The sequence below is a fragment of the Pelodiscus sinensis genome, chromosome 25 (genome assembly GCF_049634645.1).
Source record: "Pelodiscus sinensis isolate JC-2024 chromosome 25, ASM4963464v1, whole genome shotgun sequence".
NCBI lineage: Eukaryota > Metazoa > Chordata > Testudines > Trionychidae > Pelodiscus > Pelodiscus sinensis.
The window spans coordinates 16984626-17006955 of NC_134735.1; the positions used below are offsets into that span (position 1 = coordinate 16984626).

At 46.7% G+C, this 22330-nt stretch overlaps 1 protein-coding gene across 9 annotated transcripts in view; it reads right to left on the reverse strand.

The window, feature by feature from the left end:
* PUM1 (pumilio RNA binding family member 1) overlaps positions 1-22330 on the reverse strand; it is a 140098-nt gene that overhangs the window by 62718 nt on the left and 55050 nt on the right. For 7 of the 9 annotated variants that reach the window (XM_006134560.4, XM_006134559.4, XM_025190431.2 and 4 more), the window contains 4 exons: positions 18343-18451; positions 16603-16781; positions 12699-12865; positions 2859-3129 (listed from right to left, as the gene is read on the reverse strand). In XM_006134560.4, the coding sequence (XP_006134622.2) occupies positions 2859-3129; positions 12699-12865; positions 16603-16781; positions 18343-18451 (726 nt within the window). The remainder of the gene's footprint in view (positions 1-2858; positions 3130-12698; positions 12866-16602; positions 16782-18342; positions 18452-22330) is intronic. The other 2 variants (XM_075908743.1, XM_014579270.3) reach the window with 1 other exon arrangement.

Below are 22330 nucleotides of genomic sequence, written 5' to 3' on the forward strand. Positions count from 1 at the left end.
TAGATCAACACTGGGAAGGTTTGGTGACTAAAGTGCTGCCAATATGCAAAAGCCGCCAAAAGTGAAAACCGGTCAAATCAGTTCTTCTGCCTCCCAATGTCGACATTTTATGACCACGTGGCTAGCTGCTCTATCGACAGAGCAAAGAACTGTGGGCAAGCACCCTACAGTGCACAGTTGTGGCAAGGCAGAGCTGATCCCTATGCTTCTTGAGATTGCCTCCTAGCTCAGTGAGCTCTCCGTGCTAAGGAATGTCCAAGCAGCATAGCAGTCTCTCTGGGCCTCCCTGAAGCTGTGTTCCTAGCAGGGTAGAACAGGAACATTCCAATTATTTATTCTTCATTTCCCAAACAGAGCAGCTCACTCAGCTGTCAGATATTTCCCAGAGCTTTGAAAGAAGAGGGGTGCAGCCTGTAGGGCAGCAGAGATCACAAACACTGAGCACAGCCATCAGAGCAGGCACAGTGAGATACTGGCAGGAACCAGTTCTCTGGACAAAACAAACAGCAGAGTCCACACTGGCTCTTTGGTGACAATAAAGGGAGAAAGAAAGAAAAGTCTCGCACAAATGGTAGTTTTTTGTCGCCAAAACTGGGTGTTTTTCTTAACAAGTATTGTAGTATAAACACTGTCACTGTTTTGTTACCAAATGGCACTTTTTTGAGGGAAAAACATGTCAATATAGAAAAGGGCTAAGAGCCCAGTAAGTGGTGGAAGTGTTGGTAATGCTGCTAAACATGGTCAGGCAAATTCTCCAATTCACACTGGTTAGGTCCTGAGGGTGCCAGACTAGAGAGGTTCAAACTGTACTTTCAAAATGCAGTACAGAACTGTTACGCGTGCAAAAGCCTGGTGGCAAAAAGATACAGATTTCAGTAGTGGAGTAGTTAAAGTGCATACATTCCAAAATAGGCTCTCTGTACTGGCACATCTGCTTCATGTAGAAGTTATCTGCTTACTTTACTTTACAAGAAAATCTTACAGATGTAGCCACAGAAAAGAAAACTGCACTATCATTTGCTTCATACAGTAACAAGCTTTCCAGAGTGGCTCTATTCCCTGGATTTTATGATTGGTGGTTAGGGATAAAAGAGAAACAGAAACCTGATTTTCACATTATAGAACTTGCAGGACTGTCAGAAAAAATAAAGCTTGAGCTCCTTTGGACTGTGTGAGTATTTCCGTTATAAACACTGATTTTCAAGTGGGTCAGTTTCATTATAAAAAAGTTCTGAGAATTCTTTACATCAAAACTCTCACACAAGAAACTAACATAACATTTAAAAAAAACTAAAATACTTGGATTGGTCATTTTCAAGTTATTGGATTATAAACTAAACATATGCTTTACTACTTTATTAATACCAATGTGTACTTGTGAACTCTAAAAACATCTGCACAAAGAAACTTCAACAAGACCACATTATAGGCTAAGTTATACAGCACAAGGGCTACCAAAAAGTATGGCCTTGCCATACTGTTAGCTCACATCCCTAATGCCTAGCAATCGTGTAACTGAATAGTCGCATAACCTCAGGAAATCTTAGTAGTTATACCCAGGGCAGAGCTGGCAGCCAATGCGCTCTCAGCCCCACTCCTTGGGAGCTACCTGCCACCCCACACTCTCTATTAGAGGCAGTAGCGGGTAGGAGGAGGAAGCCAGTCTGCGAGGGGAGACAGCTCTCTAGCCCTTTCCCCTGAAGCAGTCTACCCAGGGAGCACCAGATTGGGCTGCGTGGTAGGAAGCTAGGAAGCTCCTTCACCTTCCTAAGGCAAAAAAAAAAAAAAAAAAAAAAAGAATAATGGAGGGGAGACTCAGAAATTACACTGGATCTTTATCTTTTTGTCTTAATTCATGGCCTAGAATAGCAAGGTAGTTCAGTTCACACTGACGGACTGCTCTTTAATTACCCTACAATGATTTAGTATTGTAGAGGTCTAAACCAGTGTTTCAACATTTAAGCAAAGGCAACTGAACACTTCAGTCAGTTTCTTTGCCTTCTGTTACTTGAAAGAAGCTTTTCCCAATTGCAATTGTATGCAGCCACAATAATTCAGCAGTGGCTTATTTCCTTCTTTAATACAAGAAACACGCAGGTTTCTCTTTTAATTCAATTTACCGTATTTTCCGGTGTATAAGATGACTTTTGATGTTAAAAAACATCCCCCCAAAATCGGGGGTCGTCTTATACGCTGGGTATGCGGCTTTGCAAAGCCTCGGGGGAAGCCGGCGGCGGGGCATCCCAAGTGCGCCGGGGCTGTCCCGCTGCTGGGGCATCCTCAGAGGCTTTGCTCCCGGTGTCCCTGGTCTGCTGGAGACGGTCCCCAGCAGACCAGAGGCACCGGGAGCAAAGCCGAAGCGGCGGCGGGGTGCCGCGCTTCTGAGGCTTTGCTCTGGCAAAGCCTCAGAGGCGCGGGACCCCGCCGCTGCTGCGGCTTTGCTTCCGGTGCCTCTGGTCTGCTGGGGACCGTCTCCAGCAGACCAGGGACACCGGGAGCAAAGGAGGCGGAGGGGCGCTGGGGTATAAGACGAAACCCTATCTTTTAACTAAAAAATTAGGGGGTCGTCTTATACGCCCAGTTGCCTTATACGCCGGAAAAATACGGTAGCTTTCAATCAGCAACCAGTAATTACACTGACATTAACTGTGATTCACGCAACTTGAGACATGCTATTTGCCATTTTCAGTTTGAAACTAATCAGGTAAGTCTTCTGGTCCTGGTTCACCTTAGCAAAGTCCTGTCCATATAAATCAACCCGTTAATCAAGTAACAAAACTACGGCACAACTCAAACCAATGAGTTAACCTAGAAAAATTGGTAAGGAAAGAGCAGGAATCTCTGTATGAACCATTTACCTGTTGTTGAGAATTGTAATCAAAGAGTCCCACAGTTGCTGCTGCTGAGTCCACAGGTACTTGAGTTCCGGAGTAATCAAACTGAAGAGGTTCCATGCCAACATGTTCCATGGGGTCCAGAGGAACACTCTGTGATTCCATGTTGGAGAAATCTTCCACCGGCTTGGCACCATTAGTACTAGTCAGCTGCGCTAAGCCCTCAGATCCATTCTGGTTTGGACCCAGAAGATCAACTTCATTAGCAGAGTTCTGGCAATTACCAGGCGTACGGCTATACAGAAAGAAAAAGATACATGTCACGAAAGTGTATCTTCTCAAAAATATAAACTGATGACACCTTATTGGTAACATTAAAATTATATCACGGAGCATTATAAAGAGCTGGCCCTGGTGCCAACCAGAATTACTGGCAGAGAGTGGTAAACTCAAATGTCCTGGAAACAAACAGCTACATGAAGTCCAAACTAAGCACACAATCCAAGTAGCCTACCAACATATTTCTTCTGAAATGGTTTCCCTCCTGCAGATAGTTAAAACAATGAGATCACATCAATATTTATTTTACCTACAGATGAAGACTCCTGACTGCAATGAATTAATCCATAAAAAATTCCCCCATTTCAGATGCCTTCCTAGTTACTTTTGTTTCTGCCTAATAATAATATCATTTTTTTCACTTAGCAAACAGCATGAATGCATTTCAGACTGAATGGAAATCAGCATGGTTGCACTTAAATCATTGTACCTAGAACCATTTGATATTGCAGTATCTTTATACAACATGATCACACAATTTTATGAATAATATCCGTTATCTAATTGCTGCTACTACACAATTTGATGGGCACCATCAACTGTCAGCTAAAGAAAATAATTAAAAAACGATTTCCACATTTAAACGTCAAGATACTTTAAATAAAGACTGTTACTTACCATTGGTAACTGTTGGTCTTCGAGATGTGTTGCTCATTCATGTCCATGCCAATAAGTGTGCTTGTGCGAGCACATGCACAATATCTACAAAGTGGTATCCACCAAAATATTCCGAAGTAACGGGGAAAAAAAGAGAGGGCAGTCACCCATGGGAACACTCATCTCGAAGAACTCCAGTTACTACACATGCAAGTAACCGCCTCCTCTTCTTTGAAAGATGTCTCTGTGGGTACTGCACAGCAGGTACTGTTTGTTGTGAGTATTAAGGAGGTAGGGACTTTGAACCCAATTGAAAAGCTGTGGATAAAACAGGCATGACCCTACTGACATTGGAGAGTGGACCTTTTGTGAACGCTTAATGTTTGGCAAAAGTCTGCTCAGAGGCCCATGTAACAGCTCTACAAACATCCACAAACAGGACTTTGCGTAGAAAGGCTATAGAGGCAGCTACAGCCATGATGAAATGTACTCAGCTGGAGAAAGGAAGATTAGCACTGTAGCAGCCAGATGCAGTCTGAAAGCCAGGCAGGTGAAAGTCTCTGCAAGGAGATGGCTTTACCTGTTATGATCTGCTATTGATATGAATAACTTAGGAGAGGATCTAAAGAGTTTTATCCGACGGATGTACAAAGATAGTGCTCTGCAAATGTCCAGCTCACGCATTGACAACTTGAAGAGCTGGTGTGTGGCTCTGGGAAGAAAGTAGTAAGGTGAATGGTTTGGTTAGTGTGGAAGGAGGAACGAATCTTTGGTAGGAATTTAGGATGAGTGCGTAGGGGCACTGTCTTTGAAGAACACTGTGAATGGTGGTTCTGCCATGAATGCTACATTTCTCCCACTTGCCATGCAGACATAATTGCCACAAGGAATGCTGTTTTCACTGAAACGTGCAAAAGTGAACAAGCTACCATTGTTCAACTGGCTTGTGGCGTGAGCATTTCAGACAAGGTGGAGATCCCAAGGTTTGGCCGGTGGTTTAATGTCAGGTTAGAGGACTTGGAGACTCTTGAGTATTCTCTTTCATCACTGGGTGTGTGAATATGGGTGTGCTGTTAATCTTTAGCTGAAAAGTTATGCGGTGGGTGAGATGTACTTTAAAGGAACTAAATGAGAGGCACAATTGTTTGAGGTGTAAATGGCAGTCAAGAATTGTAGGGACGGGATGTGGTGGTTGGTGTAATCCATCTGTTAAAACCCAGTGAGAGAATCTTTTTCAGCCTATTTAGGCTGGGGCACTCTGCCTATGTTCCAGGTTGAGCTAGAAGGTCATAGGTTGGTGGGATGGTGATGGGAGACATTCTGTTGAGGAAGGGATACCAAGGTTGTTGGGGTCATGAGGAGGCTACAAGTATGACAGTGGCTCTGTCCCTCCATATTTTTTGCACTGCCCTGTTGATGATGTAGTGAGGCGTGAAGGAGTGCACACATGACCACATTGCTGTCCTGCGGAGATTCTGGATGAGAACACACTCATCATGTTTTTCAGTTACTGGTTTTGCTGAACACAATGCAGCTGAAGTTGGTGGACTATGTGGTCGGTGGAGGCACCTTCACTAGTTGTAACACGTCCTGATATAGTATGTGATCTAATAGGAGAGACGCTGAGAGGAGATGAGGAGACCCTTCATCCTTTGAGCCAGTGCAAGTTGTGGCTACTTCCTAAATGGTTTGGTCCCGTCTATAAAGAACATGCGAGAACACCAAGCATCCAGGGAGTGCAGCACCCATTCCCTATCGGCAGTGTGGGACTTCGGGTAGAAGACAGGCAGGAATATAGAACTGGCTGACATAGAAAGGGGAGAAGCTGCACCTTGTCCTTGTGAAAAACAATACGGCAGGTTCTGAGGTGAAGGCCCAGAGCTCAGAGATCCTCCTGGCAGATATTACAGCCATTAAAAAGGCTACCTTCCACAACAGGTAAGACAGCTTGCAGGTGGCCAAAGATTCAAAGGGAGGTGCTATCAGTTTGGAGAGTACGAGGTTCAGACCACACCAAGAAAGAGGCTGCATGACCTGGGGACAGAGCCTGTCAAGCCCTTTGAGAAAATGGGTAACTATAGGGTCCATAAACACTGATCTACCTTGGTCCCCCAACATTAAAGGGGGAAATGGCTGCCAGGTGCTCCCTGAGGGAAGAGAGCACACTAATCCCTGCTGTTGTAAGCCCAGGAGATAGTCCAAAGATGACAGGGACGGGCAACCCCGTGGCCTCGTCCTCTTTTGTTAGCACCACAAGAAAAAATGTTTTCACTTAGCAAGGTAGGTGGCTCTAGTGGGTGGCTTCCAACCTCAGGACTAGAGTAGGCCAATTCCATAAGGTTTAGCCATAGGGCATCCGCGTTGTGAGGAGGAGAGACTCTAGGTTGGGGTGAAAAAGCCTGCCACGGTCCTGAGCAAGTGACATCCATGCTCAGAAAGGAGGTGGAGGATGTTCCAGCCACAGCCTCATCCGGAGAGGAGGAAGAGGAAGGCTTCGCATCTGCCATCTGGAGACCACCTCTGGGGACAGGGGAGGGAGGAGGCCCAGCTGAGGATATTGATGTGTCCGTGCCAATGCAGGGGACGATGGCTCTGGAGGGCATTCTGCTGTCTCCTCCATGAGAGCTGGCAACACTGCAGCAGAGGGAGGGACCCTGGGTGCCGACACCACTGAAGCAGGCCACAGAATCCAAAGGGACCAGTTTATGGGAGCCTGCCATTGGGAACACCAGGACTGCTGGTGGCATGAACGTGAGCAGTACTGACTGTGAGAAGATGCAGACAACTCTTCCCCCAATGCTGAATGAGATTCAGTGCCAGTCCAGGGGGTGCCAAACCCGACAGTGCCAGAGATCGGCACCAAGCACGCACCGAGTCGCTAGTCAGCGTGATCAATTTGTTCTGGGGAAGTCAGGGCAGTGCTGCCATTGGCGCCAGCATCATCAGTGGCATAGTCGAGGCCAGCAGTCTCGGTGCCGGTGGTATCAGTACCACAGTGGCTGGTGTCATACTCAATGCTGCCACCTGCATATATGCAACCAGTGCTGAGGGTAACAGGCCTGGTGCCAAGGACATCTATGCCAAAGACAAGGGGCCCACCTTTGGCGCTGTGTTGTGCGACTGATGCATGTCCGGTGCCACTAGTGCAGGAATGTTCTAGTGGAGACAACGAATGTCTCCGTGGCCCTGGTGGCCTCAAAGGTATCAGGCTTGGACAAAAGGTCTATGTCCTACTCCAGCTGCTTTCCACCCAGGGAGAGCACGACCACCAGGCTGCGTGGCAGTGCCAGAGTCGATGGCGGCGGCGCTGCACGTGGGTGCCCCTGTGCTGGGCATGCCCCACTAGGGCTTTATATGCTTCAATGGGGGTGGGGGTGGGGGGAGAGAAGCGCTTCTGGCCCGAATGATTCTTTGGCGCCAGGTCCTACACTGACACTGGAGCACTATGCACCACTAGCCTTGAGGATCACTCCAGTGCCGCAGGCCACAGTGCTGCCTCCATTAAAAGGAGCTTGAGTCGGCGGGCCATCTCCTTTTTGGCCTGGGGGGGTGAAAGCTCCTACAAATCGGGTACTTGTCCATTTGGTGCCCCTCACTCAGACACTTGAGGCTGTCAGCATGAGGACCACCCTTTGGCACTCTCAGGCTTTAAACCCTTGGGGGCATGGCATGCTGAAGTAGGAGGAAACCCCTGTCACATGAACTATGTATGCCAACTAACGAAACACTAACTAGAACTATGACACTAGGGTAATCAAGACACTTGCAAGGAAAGACACCTTAGTTGTTCCAGTAACCATCATGAGCAGCAAGGAACTGGGGGAGGGGGTTGGCTGTCCTTTAAATACACCACCGTAGCAGCCCCACCTCAAGGGCTCCACAGCCAATCCTACAGACGTGGCAAAAGTTTTCCGGAAATTGTGTTTGTGCACGCACATGTGTAAGAGCGCACATGAGCAATCACTTGAAGAACTTGAGATCTCCCTACCAAGCAAAGAATGTCAGATTATGAGAATTTAGAATATAAATTTAATGAACTCTGATACTGAGTTTAAAAAGAAAATGATTGTTCAAAGCCTGTATAACATTAGAGAATTTGTTCATCTATCATATCTTATTTCTACAGAAAGCCGTCTCCTCCCCCCTTCACACTCCACAATAACAAAAACATCTTCCTTCAGATTAGGATCTCAAACACAGCAAGCAATACCATTCTGCAAAGAAGTGAAACTGGCCATTCCATTTTCTGCGCAATACAAAATGACAACTGTGTAGAGAAAAACTAAAGTGAAGGCTGACTGACTCTGGGCTTCAACATGGTTTCTTTAGAGAATGCCAAAGTGGCTTACACAGCACACCACAACATCATCAAGTGCAGGCCTGCCATAATGGCCCTGTCATGCCCATTGAGGGTTGTGCAGGAGCACTGTGAAATCTGATTATTCTGGGCTGCCAAACAGCTCTAGGGAGACATGCTGCAGGGTGCATAAGATAGAGCAATTTTAGAGCCATGTCAAACACAGATCAGGCCAGGACAGAATCCTGGAGGTATAAATTCTCATGTGCTAAGACACCTAAAAGTAGCACAGACCCAGGCCCACTTAATTATCAGTTTTTAGATAATCTGTGCTATTAAAACCACATAATACAGCAGCTAATTTAAAAGTATACGGTGGAACTGAAATACTGATCTAGACAACTAGAGATGAGTTTCTCAAACAGCAACTATTCTAGCTTTGTCTTACAGCTGGATATTGAGCAAATCAGATTTGGAAAAGGTTTGCAGTAATTCTCTGGGTAATCAGGAAAAAAAAGGAGTTGTGACTGTCTGGAAATCTTTGGACAAGACTGCTCTCCTGTGATGAGAGCAGTCTTTGATGTGTCACCAACACAGAGCTAACACGGGAATTGTAGATTCCCCACACTGTACTGGAAGATGCAAAGACAATTGTGAGCTTGCGCTCAGAAGTGGGTTCACAGAAGGTCTGCTGATATCATCTGAAGAGCCCCTTCTTCCTCCTCCCTCACTTACAAAGCCACGGAATGTGTACGCAGCTCTACTCCTGGTTTAAAATGCTGTTACTGATACTCAATTTATCATTCAAAAAGGTCTGACCTGCAAGCAGGCTTCTCTCCATTGTGCTCTAAAAGGGTGTCACAAGGAGGAGCGAGAAAAATTGTTCCTTTGGCCTCTGAATATAGGACAAGAAGCAATGGGCTTACACTGCAGCAAGGGAGGTTTAGGTTGGACATCAGGAAAAACTTCCTACCTGTCAGGGTGGTTAAACACTGGAATAAGTTGCCTAGGGGGGTTGTGGAATCTCCATCACTGGAGATACTTAAGAGCAGGTTGGACAGACACCTGTCAAGGATGATCTAGATCAGGGTTTCCCAACCTATGGGTCGTGACACAAATATGGGTTGCCATTACATTTCAAAAGGGTCACCAAATGTCTCCCCAGGTGGCTCTACCTCCCTTTCCCCCGTGTTTGAATTGCCTTGGGTCACCAAATCTTCCTGAATTATCAAAATGGGTCCCCATCTGGAAAAGGTTGGGAACCACTGATCTGGATGGTGCTTGGTCCTGCCATGAGGGCAGGGGACTGGACTTGATGGCCTCTCGAGGTCCCTTCCAGTCCTAGTGTTCTGTGATTCTATTTCCCTGGTTGTGTTTTGTGTTTCGATCAGGAGAGACCAGTCATGAGAACAGATCAAAAACTGCCACGAAAACTCATCACCTAATAAACCATCTTGTTAGTCTTTAATGTGCTTCATAGTCCTGGTTTTTGTTTCAGCTACACCAGACTAACACGGCTACATCTCTATCACTATTCTTCCAGAATTAGAATTCTGTTACAAGGCACAGAGCTGCCAAGTGACCATTCCAGCAAGTTAATGCTGCTGCTTAACAACCCAACTTTCCTAAAGCTCCAGCTGTAGTAGTCAAATCACATTGGCAAGAACTGGACTGGACTGTGGAATGGCTCGTAGTACTCTTTGGACAATGGCACCTGACCAGTTAGAACGAAGGCATCTCTCACAGCGCCTGATTTTCTAGATATATTATTTCAACAGTTTTTCCTGTGGGCCGACAGTGTCGCCATCATGTCACTTGGCATCCCACAGCCCTCCCCCGACCCCCTGCTGCACTGAGGTGAGCTGCTGCTGGCAGGCTTCTGAAGGGGGAGGAGGAAAATTGGGGGGGGGGGGGGGGCCAGCAGATAGGCTCGCTGCAGGGGGGCTAAAAAAGCTCCAGCGGCAGGGAAGGGGGGGCAGTGGTGAGGCCTGTGGTGTGGGGCAGAGGGGCTGCCGGAGAGGCCCATGGGGGGAGGGGGGCTGGACTGGGGGACACTCCGTGCCCTGAACCAGGTTAGGAGGCACCTCGGCCCTTGAGCTCGGGGCAGGGCTGGATGTGGCTCTGGCAGGCACCACATGGCAGGTTGCCAGGGGAGGAACTAGTGGCAAGGCCCATGGCAGGGAGGGAGGGCTGGACTGAGGGAGACGGGGGGTGTCACCGGGTGGGAGACACCCCTGGATGTCCCTCAGCCAACTGCCCACCCATGTGGAGGAACATTGAGCCCTGGCTCAGTGGCCGGGATGCTTCCTGCAAGGTGATCCCCAGTCCAGCAACCCTCCCCCCACCCCAGGCCTCGCCGCTGACCCCTCCGGCATGCAGCTGCCAGAGTTTTAATTGAGCCCCGTGGCTCCTCCACTGTCTGGGGTGGGGGATGAGGTGTGCAGGAATTGCAAGGGCTCAGGTGGGGGGCAGAAGACGGGAGCGCAGGTGGGGGAAGGGGGTGCATGAGAGCCATGGACGCGCAGGGCATGCAGGAGCCGTAGGGGCTTGGGTGGAAGAGGGGGGTGCATGGGAGATGCAGGGGCTTGGGTTGGGGGAGCAGAGTGCACAGGAGCCATGTGACCTCTCGGGGGCTCAGGTGGAGGGCAGAAGGGGGTATGCAGCAGTCACAGACCCTCACCGGGGGGCGGGGGAAGAGGGGAGGGACACACCGCTCAGGTTGAAGAAGGGAGGCACGCAGGACACGCATGGCCTTGCCTCTCACTGGCATATGGCCGGAGTGATGCTCTCTTGCCCCTCCCTGCCAGCTGCAGCCTTGGCCCAGGCCAACACCACCTCCCCCGGCGGCTGTAGGTAGAGAGCCAGGCCAGCCACAGCCTCAGTCTGCTTCCCTCCCTTCCTCCCCCGGGAGGGTGCTAAGCCAACCTTCTCCCTCCCTCCCCCAGTTGGCCGGAGGGGGCAGACCTGGGGTAGCCTAGGGCTGCTACAGCTTGGCCTGGCTCTTCCCAGTAGCTGGGGTAGAGCTGGGGTTGCCTATCCCTAGAGGGGGGTTGACAAGCATAGCGAGCAGGAGGCACCGACTCCCATTTCATTTTATTCTAAAGCAGTTTTAATGATTTTTGACAGAGGACCTGGCATAGCAAGTAGGTAATTATACAGCAACGATCCAACAGCAAGAACACAATGTAACGATTCCAGGAGATTCTGAGTTCATAACTGTAAATATCATTTTTTAAAAGTTAGACTATGGTTCACAAGCAAGAACTTCACCTATGGACAGACTCCCCAGGGAATTAAGCTGATGGTTTCAGGACACAATGAAATCTTTTAAAACAAATCTATGGTATGAACCAGTCACGCACAAGGCAGTGGACGGACTAAGGGCATGTCTTTAACTACAGGCCCGACTGATCCGGCTGGGACCGACTGCTGATTGCTCTCCTGTTGACTCCACTACTGCCCCAGAAGGAGATGAACAAGGGGAGAATCAATGGGAGAGTTCCTTCTGTTAACCCAGCAAGCCGTGGATCCCATAGCAAGTCTATGTAGATTTGTATTATGTTACAAATGTAACTCATATTGCATAGATCAGGCCTGGGCAGATCTGGCCCACAGAGGCAGCCCCAGGCAGGCTACCCTGCTTGCCCCGCAGAAATACAGCTGCAGGGCTCTGTTTCGGTTTTAAAACTGGAGGGGAGGGAGGCAGTTTCAGCAGCCGCTCACCCCCAGCACAATCCCACTGGCCGGTTTCTGGCTTGTCTGAAAAACAGGCAGCTAAGAACCACCATGCCCCCTCTCCGCTCAGTTATTCAATTAAGTACATGGTCAGGCTGGCAGGCAAGCAGGCTGGCTGGGAAATGTTTTAAGCTCTGCAAGCCTTAGTTCTGCAGGCAGGCTAGTTTGGCATCTGGCTGGTAAGTCTCCTAGCCACAGCCTGCTTCTGGCACCCCAGCCCTTCCCTGCCCAACCCTCTCCCCTCCCCCAACATACCCAAATCCTCTGTCCCCCCTCTTACAGCCATACCCCCTCCCAGATCTGGAACCCCAATCTCTTGCCCCAGATCACAATTCTACTCTAGGTCACATCCTAAACCCCTGCACTCCAGTCCTCTGCCCTAAGTCACAACCACCTCCTTCACCCAAACTCCCTCCCAGACTCCAGTCTCCCTCCTGCACCCCAATCCCTTACCCCAAGCTGCCCTCCGAACCCAATCTCCATCCCAGACCCCCGCATCTCCTCCATTAATATCATAGACGAGAGCGGCCCTCGACCACTTTCCAAAATCTTGGAGTGGCCCCCCCATCAAAAATTATTGCACAACCCTGGCGTAGATCAACTTGCACCCAAAGTATAGACCTGCCCTAAAACTGATAGGGACAGAGAAAACCTAACTTCTAGGATTCCCTCCATACATGGAAAGATGCCTAAGATGCCAACTCGCACACTCTCTCTCACATGCACACATCCCTGAGCCAAAAAACAGAAAGGTTTTGGGTACTGCTATCACAGAACTCATTATTGGTTCAGGTCTACATTGTGCTAGGTGCTATCCAGACAAATAAAAAAACATCACACTGCAGGATTTCCAACAAAATTAAATGCAATACAAACTATTCCATGAGAGCACATACCTGAAATCTTTGACATCTGCATCAATCCCATTCTGTACAGGCAAACCATTGGTCTTATCCATCACATCTCCCTCCTCTTTTAGATCTCCTAATTTATCTCCATCAAATGTGCCCTTATTTTTCTTATCACCTTTATCATTTTCATCATTTTCTGCATCCCTTGGGCCCTGGGGAAAATGAAAAAAATAATTTTAATATATTCATTTTGAGATCAAGTTTACTTTTTTCCAGCAATTTTTTACTGCATAAACTACAGTTAAAGGGACATATTACCTTAAAAAGTCTCTCTCACTTATAACAGTAATAGGTGACAATATCATTATAACTGCAAGCAATTAGGGAATGACTTTTTTTCTTTCTTTCCCAGTCTATTTTGTGTATTTTACAAGATTATATACAATCAGTTTAACAGTTTCTTCTATGCAGTCAGTCAGGGCCTAATTCTGCTAACACTTTACAAATTTAATTTAATGGGCAACATTTTCAAGAGCACTCACATTCTATTTTCAAAAGTGACTTTAGACTCTTAAAGCCTCGGTCACCCTAACTTTCATTAAGACAGGCTTTTAAGAGCCTAAAAAGTCGCTTTTGAAAAATGGAACTCATGCTTTTAAAAATTTTGCCCTTTAGAATTAGTGACGCAAGTAAAATTACTCTCATGCTTACACGTTTAAAATATGGCCCATTACAGTTTCACATGTGTGTGTGCAGAGACGGGAGAGATGTCTTCAAACAGAATATATGAATTTTAGAAACAGAAGGTATGGATGTTAAAAACAAAACAAAACAAAAATCCCCACAATTGGCAAGGGATATTCCAATAGGTCTTACTAACCGAACTACTTTCAACTCTTAAACATTTACTAGATTTCATATAGTGGGTATTCCTTTAACATAATTATAAATGAAAGAAATTGTGTCTAACAAGCTAGACACTAGCACTAAAAGTTGCATTCATTAACAGTCTGCTACTACAAATGAGGGGAAAAGAAGTCCACGTATGACACCAGTCCTGTCTGAACCCCAAGAAAACTGAAGTCCCCAACCTGTCTTATTACAAATTATTTTATTGGGAGAACCTTGTTTTGTATTTTAACGAACTTTTTGTGTTTACAAAGTAAAGTTGTTCTGAAGCTGCCATTCAGTAAGACAGCATTGTTACTAATTAGCATCACCAGTGAACTAGGAAAGGCGAGTTCAGTTATGGGTATGAATTGAACCCAATCCCGCAATCTTTACTCAAACATGACGATCAAACAAAGCCTACTGGTTTCAGAACGAGCCTCATTCTTTTCCGCATGTCACAATTTAAATGGGACAGTGATTCTGCACATTTACGCACTGAGCAGGCAGTGCTGTGGTAGCCATGTCAGTACCAGAAGAGTAGAGACACAGGGTGGATGAGGGAATAGCCTTTACTGAGCCAACTTCTGATCGTGAGAGAGACACACTCATGAACAGAAGTTGGTCCAATAAAAGACAGCTTTCCTTTAAAGGTCAAATGTAATTTACTATGGCGTAGCATGAATGAATTTTAGATTATGAAGGGCATGTATAAAACCCCGTTTTCACCATAAAACACCACTCAGACTATTCACCAGCATTAGATTAGTTAACAGTTTCCCTGCTTTCTTACATTTTTCAGTTTTCTGAACACCTGTCAGCGCCCAAGACTTACTACTTTCTTCTCAATAGCCAGGGCTCAACAAATTTACCAGGCACCTACTAATTACCAGCTGAAAGAAAATAAACTTCTGAAGTCTATAGATAACACCAAGCTGGGATGGGTTGCAAGTGTTTTGGAGGACAGGATTAACATTGAAAAGGTTCTGGAAAAACTGAAGAAATGGTCTAAAGTAAACAGGATGAAATTCAGTAAGAACAAAATGCAAAGCATTCCACTTAGGAAGGAACAATCCGTTAGACACATACAAAACGGGAAAGAGCTGCTTCGGAAGGATAACTGAAGAAAGTGATTTGTGGACTGTAATGGATCACAAGCTAAATATGAATCAACTGTGTAACACTGCTGCAAAAAAAGCCAACATCATTCTGGGGTGTATTAACAGGAATGTTGTGAGCAAGATACAAATAGTATTTCTTCTGCTCTACTCCACAGTGATACAGCCTCCACTGGAGTACTGCGTCAAGTTGTGGGTGCTACATTTCAGGAAATGTGGACAAATTGATGAAAATCCAGAAAAATGCATAAAAAATTATTAAAGGTCTCGAAAACATGACCTCCGAGGGAAGATTGAAATAAACTAGGTTTGTTTAGTCTGGAGAAGAGAAGACAGAAGGGACAGGATAAGCATTTTCAAGTATATAAAAGCGTTATAAGGAGGAGGGAGATAAATTGTTCTCACAACAAACTTAAATAGCAGCAAGGAAATTTAGTTTGGACATTAGGAAAAACTTCCTGCTAGGGTAGTTAAGCATTAGAATAAATTGCTTTGGAGGTTGTGAAACCACCATCACTGGAGGTTTCAAAGCAGGTTCGACAAATCTCGATCACAGATGGTTCTAAATAATACTTAGTCCTGCCCTAAGTGCGAGGTCTGGACTAAAAGACTTCTCAAGGTCTTTTTGGCTACGTCTACATTGCAGCGCTATTTTGGAATACCTCCGGTATCCCAAAATAGCTATTCTGCATCTTTTGAGCACGCCTGTTATTTTGAAATATAACGTGCTTGCTTTTTCTGACATCCCTGTAAACCTCACTCCATGAGGAATAAAGGACATTTTGGAATAGTGCTTTATTTTGAACTAAGTGCTGTGAAGACAGCACCACATTTCGAAATAAGCTATTTTGAAACTGACTCGAATTAAGCTATGCAATTTGCATAGCTCAAATTGTGTAGCTTATTTCGAGCTACGGGTACAGTGCAGACACACCCTTTCAGTCCTCCAACTCTACAGAACGAGGTCCTCCAGAAGGCTTCAGAAACTTTGTTCTGATGAGAAACTCAGAACAACTAGTAGGAGTAAGTTCAAACCTGGTATAACAGATGAGGCTATATCCTCCTATATTAACCCCAGGTAGTAGGTGTCTGGGAGTTTTAGAGCAATCCTCTCTTCACAACAAAACAACAAATGGTCTGGTGGCACTTTATAGACTAACAAAACATGTAGATGGTATCATGAGCTTTCGTGGGCACAGAAGAAGTGAGCTGTGCCCACGAAAGCTCATGATACCATCGACATGTTTTGTTAGTCTATAAAAGTGCTACCAGACCATTTGTTGTTTTTCTGTACAGACTAACTCGGCTACCCTCTGAAGCCTCTCTTCGCAGTTTCATCCCAATGTAGTGAGATGGGACTTGGTTATTCCCTTCTCCCTCCAGACAAGCAAAGGGGGCTAGTAAACTGGTAGTATGTACAGGCTGCACTATTCCCTTCTTTGCCAGAAGCACCAAGTGGGGAGCAGAACAGTGGTCACAGCAGAGAGAACAGTCCTTGAGCAAATTCCCACTAAGTAATGTGCCATCTGTGACAGCCCAGTGATTTTTGCAACACTTTTGAGAAGTGAGAACAAGTTGCAAGCTTTGCTATGTTTACAGAGTATTCAAGAACACCAACAATTAGCCAAGTACAATTGCACATCATGTTTCCAGTCAGGAGCTGGGTATCTCAAGATGGCAGGTGTGTTCACTAACTGGATCAGACTGCACTGGAAACCTCACTCCAACTGTTTTTTTCTTCTATCACATCCCATCACTTAAATATGAACCACCACCAAGCTGTTGGCTTACCCTTTCCGACATGGTGCTGGATATAACCATAACACCCATAAGGTCGAATACCTATCTTTAGGAAGGAAGTAAAAAGCCAGCAACAAGAGTGAGTGTGTGTGTGGGGGGGGGGGGGGAAATCACAGAAACCCAAATTTCAGTCAGACACTTACAAATCCTCCTTTTCTGAGGCAGGAATCCCCAGGAGATGAACTCAACACATATTCCACCATGCTAACTCCAAGTCCTCCACTCTCCGACCGTGGCGACAGCACTGAGTTGACATCACTGTTCACATGAAAACCTTGGCCTGGTCTTCTCTGAACCATTATTGGTTGGGAAACAGAATGATCTACAACACATGAATACACATATTTAAGATTCTAATCACTGCATTATTACTAGTATCACTTCACTAAGTAGTTGCCTTAGTCACATAAACCAAAGCCCCATTTTGCCAAGCACAGAACCAGTCCTGCCCAAAGAGGCTTCCAATCCAATTACAAAGATGTAACTAGAAAAATCACTAGAAAAGCTCTGTAGAGTGTCTTAATTATAAGGATAATTTACTGACAGGTTGATGATATCAACTGATATCATCATATCAGTGAACACAAAACATACTTTGATGAAGAACAGAGCTTTTTTTTTCTTTTTCTTTTTTTTTTTTTTTTACTTCAGAAAGCCTAACTTTCTGATGAGGGTGCTGCTAGGAAATAATCACAGAAAATAACTACTTCTTTCAAGGACCTGACCCTGAAAATACTTGGGACCTTCAATCCACGCTGGCTTCTAAAGGATTTAGGAGTGTTTTAGTGACCTGCACTACTTGTCAGCCCCAAATCACTGACAAAAGCTGAAAAGGAAACATGTTTCTAAAACCATTTTTTCCCCAATATTTTTTCATATATCCATAAAATATATTCAAATGAAAGATCATTAAGGCTGCAAAGTCCAATTCTCAAATTAGGAAATGCCAAAGCTAAAATGACCCAATCTTAAATTTTGCCATCTTAATTTTGCCTGCATGTATGTGTGAACTGATGTAACCTAGTTACATGACCTCATTCTCCTAAGCAGGGATGTAAATGGTTAACCAGGAAGCCCAATTCTGATTAACCAGCAGGGGCTGGAGTTGCATGCTGGCTCCCTGGGAGCAGGGCCGACATGGGTTGCTGGCCCTGGGGAAGCGTCACTGCGCTCTCTGCAGTCTAAAGCTTTAGTTAAGCTTCATACTGCAGAGCCTGCAGTGCATGTGACCGCTAGGATTATTAGCTCTTACACAGTTACATTTTTAAACGACTTTTACTACTCCAAACCCCCAAACTGATTAATTCTTTCCCAATTTCTAGACCCAGCTTGGCCAGAACCTCTCAGAGCCTCAGTTATGTCATCCATACAATGGAAAGCTAAAAGAACGATTACTATTTGCCTCCCTGCTAGGTCAGGGTATGAATCCAGTAATAAGAACTGTGACATAGACAGGAATATTAACATTAGCCAGTGAAAGAGGTAAGTTTAGGGGTAAAATCTTCATAAATACTGAAGATACTTCAGAGCCTACATTTCATAAAAAGTCAAATGGACATTGCAGCCTACATTCCATTTTCAAGTGACCCGACTACACTTCACAATTAAGTTAACCTGTGTTAGGTTCACTCTCAGCCACCACAGTAAATACTAGTTTTTCACGGCCACACCTTTAAAACCGATATGTGTCTACAGATCCTTTTGTGATTTCTTCTAATTTGAGTAGGTCACCAGGAATGGTATGAACAGCTATAATCAGAGATGACCTGGTTTTTGAGATATTTGGTAGCTATGAAATTCAGGATTAGCCAGTTTGCTGAGGAAATTAACTACATATTTCTGTGTTCAACTACAGTTACATCAGATGATAAATATTGGGCTACCTGATGTTCCCCAAGCACTGTCTCGCCATTGATCTCCGAGAAATATTCCTTTTGGTCCATCTTTGCTTGAATCATCAGTTTCCCAAAACTTTTTACCTGGCAACAGCTGCTGCAAATAAGAAAGAACAAACATGTTTAATGTTAGCATAAAAGTACAAGTGTAAACTATAAACATTTTCTTCCTAGAACAAAAACAAATCTCACTCATTTTAAAACAAACTGATAGATGCTTTACAATACGAGTGCTTATGTTTTCCCAAGGTGAGAGCAATGAAGTGATCACAACACCCTAGGGAAGCAAAAAGTAGCTCAGAATGTAGGAGGTAGGGGTGTTTAAATTTAACCAGGAAGCGGATGCTTACTGGTTGCTTAAACGGTTAACTGGCCGGAGTGGGGTCAACTGCCACAGCGAGGACAACTACTGACACCCTGCTGGCAGTCTGCCGGGCCCTAAGAGAGGGGCGGAGCCCACAGTGAGGGGCAGGAACCTTTTATTTCCTACCACTACATCCCATGTAACGGACAGAATTTTGATCAGTTACATGGTTACTGTTTTTTTATATTTTTTACATCCTAATAGGAAGGATCCTGTTATGAATAAACACCACAACATATACACACATCCAAATTCACGTATTTCTAACCATGAGAGCCATTTGTAACAAATGTTAATAGGAAAGATATTTTCCCATCAGAAGAGCATATTTTAATGAGAATTGCAGAGGAATTGTAGAGTTACCTACAGAATCTTCACTTCAGTGCTGGTGAAAGAACGGTTATTTACCTTATAACTGTTGTTCTTCGAGATGTGTTGCTCATGTGCATTCCACGTAGGTGCACGTGCACAGTGTGAACGCGTCGGAGATTTTTCCCTCAGCAGTACCCATCGGGCCAGCAGGGAGCCCCCTGGAATGGCACTGGTATACCCGCTGATATACAGCCGGTCCCCGAATTGCAAACAGTCGAGTTACGACCATTCGCATTTATGACCAAAGCTCCCATGGAGCAGTCGTAAAGGCAGTCCCCGAGTTATGAACGCGACCCGCGCTTATGAACAGTGCTATGTAACTCAATGGGGTCAGAGTTACGAACAAATCGAGTTATGGTCCGTAACTCGTTTGTAACTTGGGGAGAGGCTGTATACCCCTGCTCGCCCTCCACCCACTCAGTCCTTTCTTACCGGTATACTCTGAAGAAGGGGAGATGGGTGGGATTTGGAAAGGACATGAGCAGGGTTCGACAATTAATGTAATCTACTCGCCTGTGGCGAGTAGATTACAAGCCGGCACAGCCGTGATCAGCACATGCGCAGTGTGCAGACCTGCGCGGCTGACGAGTGGGGCTCGCTACAGCTTGGCGAGCCCTGGACACGAGCAACACATCTCGGACAACAGTTACGAGGTCAGTAACCGTTCTTTCTTCTTCGAGTGATTGCTCATGTGCATTCCATGTAGGTGACTCCAAAGCAGAACCTGGGGAGTAGGGTCAGAGTTTCAAGCTACCGTGGAATGAAGGACCGCCCTGCTCAGGGCGGCATCCTCCCTGGCCTGATGTGACCACACGTAATGGTTGGCAAAGGTGTGGACAGAAGACTAGGTGGCCGCCCTGCAGATGTCCAGAACTGGGACCTGCGCCGCGAAGGCTGTGGAGGAGGCCACAGCCCTGGTAGAATGCGCTGTGAGAGGAGGGGCTGGAATCCCGGTCAGAACATAGCATTCCCTAATACAAGCAGTGATCCAAGAGAAAATCCTCTGTGTGGAGTCTGGCTGACCTCTTGCACGTTCTGCAATGGCCATGAAAAGTTGTGGCGATTAGCGGAAGGGTTTTGTTCTGTCTAAATTAAAGGGCTAAGGCCCTCCTGACGTCTAAGGTGTACAGAGCCAACTCTTTCCCCGATGCGTGAGGCTTGGGGTAGAACACTGGTAGGAATATGTTTTGAGAGACATGAAAGGACGACATCACCTTGGGCAAAAAGGTGAGGTGGAGGCGAAGTCTAACTTTATCCTTAAAGAAAACCGTATGGGGGGGATCCGAAGTGAGTGCTCTGAGTTTGGACACCTGCCTAGCGGACATGATTGCTACCAGGAGGGACATGATAACTTGTAGGACAGGTGTAGGAGGGAACACGTTGCCAGAGGTTTGAACGGAGGCCCCATGAGCTTAGAAAGAACCAGGTTGAAGTCCCACTGAGGTGTGGGCTGCCGTACAGGCGGGTAAAGTCTATCAAGCCCTTTAAGGAATCTGTTTACCATGGGGTCTTTCCCCCGTCTCCGGGGTGGAAGGCGAATATGGCTGCCAAGTGAACCTTGATCGAGGAAGAGGAGAGCCCCTGCAGTCTGAGATCCAAGAGGTAATCCGGGATCAGGGGAATTGGAGCTTCTCTCAGGGAAACCCCTTTGTGGGAGGCCCAGACATAGAATCTCTTCCACTTGGCCAAGTACATGGCCCTAGTGGAAGGTTTCCTGCAGCCCAACAGAACTTCTTGAACACAAGCCAAACACTGGAGCTCCGCTGCCATCAGCCACAGAGCTTCCACAGTGTCAGATACAGCAAGTGCAGGTCCAGGTGTCGGAGTCTGCCTGAGTCCTGGAAGATCAGGTCCAGGAGCAGCAGGAGGGTTATGGGTCTCTCGCATGACAGGCCGAGAAGGGTTGAAAAACCAATGCTGGGGCGATGAGAATTAAGGAAGCCCTGAACTCCGGCACTCTCAGGAGGACCCTTTGAATTAGTGGGAATGGCAGGAAGGCGTACAGAAGGCCCCCGGGCCAGGGGTGAAGGAGTGCGTCTCCCAGGGAGCCCCTTTCCAGTCCCATGAGAGAGCAGAACCTCGGACACTTCTTGTTCTGCCTCGTGAAACAGATCTAGTTGGGGAAACCCCCACTCATGGAAAATGGAGCGAGCCACATCGGTCCTGAGGGACCACTCGTGACCGGAAAATGCCCTGCTCAGCCTGTCTGCTAGGACATTCTGAGAACCCGGGAGATACGTGGCCATCGGGTGGATATCTGCCCCAATACAGAGGTCCCACAAGCGGATGACCTCCTGACACAGGTGAGGAGATCGCGCACCGCCCTGTTTGTTTATATACAACACCGCTGTCATATTGTCTGACGAGATGAGGACTGACCTGCCCCTGAGGTAGGGAAGGATAACCGTACAGGCCAATCTGACTGCTCGGAGTTCCCTGACATTGATATGCAGGGAAAAGTCGTCCATGGACCACATACCTTGCGTCTGCATGTCGCCCAGGTGCACCCCCCAACCGGTGTCCGAGGCGTTCGTGACAAATCAGATGGTTGGTACCGGTCTGGAGAACGGGACTCCCACACAGACCTCCTCTGGAAGGGTCCACCAGGTCAACGAGTGAAGGACCGTCTCGGGGACCATCACTACCCTATCCCATGGATGGAAAGCTGGGCTGTGGACTCGCGCCAGCCACATTTGCAGGGGGCGCATGAGAAGTCTGGCATGTTGCATGATGTATGTGCATGCGGTCATAAGGCCCAGGGGCCGTGACTGGGCCGAGGTTACCAGAAAACTCTGGAGATGGCAGATTCTATCACCAGGAAGCAGAACCTGGGGAGAGAGGCCATTGCTGACAGTGAGTCCAGGTTGGCCCCTACGAACTCTATCGCCACGGTCGGGGTTAGAGTTGATTTGTCCACGTTGAGTAGAAGGCCCAGCTCCCCTAAGAGGTTCTGGACCATGGTAATGCGGGCTCGTATTTGGTCCTCAGTGCGTTCCCTCAGAAGCCAATCATCTAGCTAGGGAAACACCTGAACGCTCCTTCTCCTCAGGGCAGCGGCCACGACTGCCATACATTTGGGGAAAACACGTGGGGCCATAGAGATACCAGAGGGGAGGGCCGTGAATTGGTAGTGGTCCGTGCCTACCATAAAGCGGAGGAACTGCCGATGGTGAGGGGCAATCAAGATGTGGAAGTAGGCGTCTTTCAGATCGAGGGCAGCGTATCAGTCTCCAGGGGCCA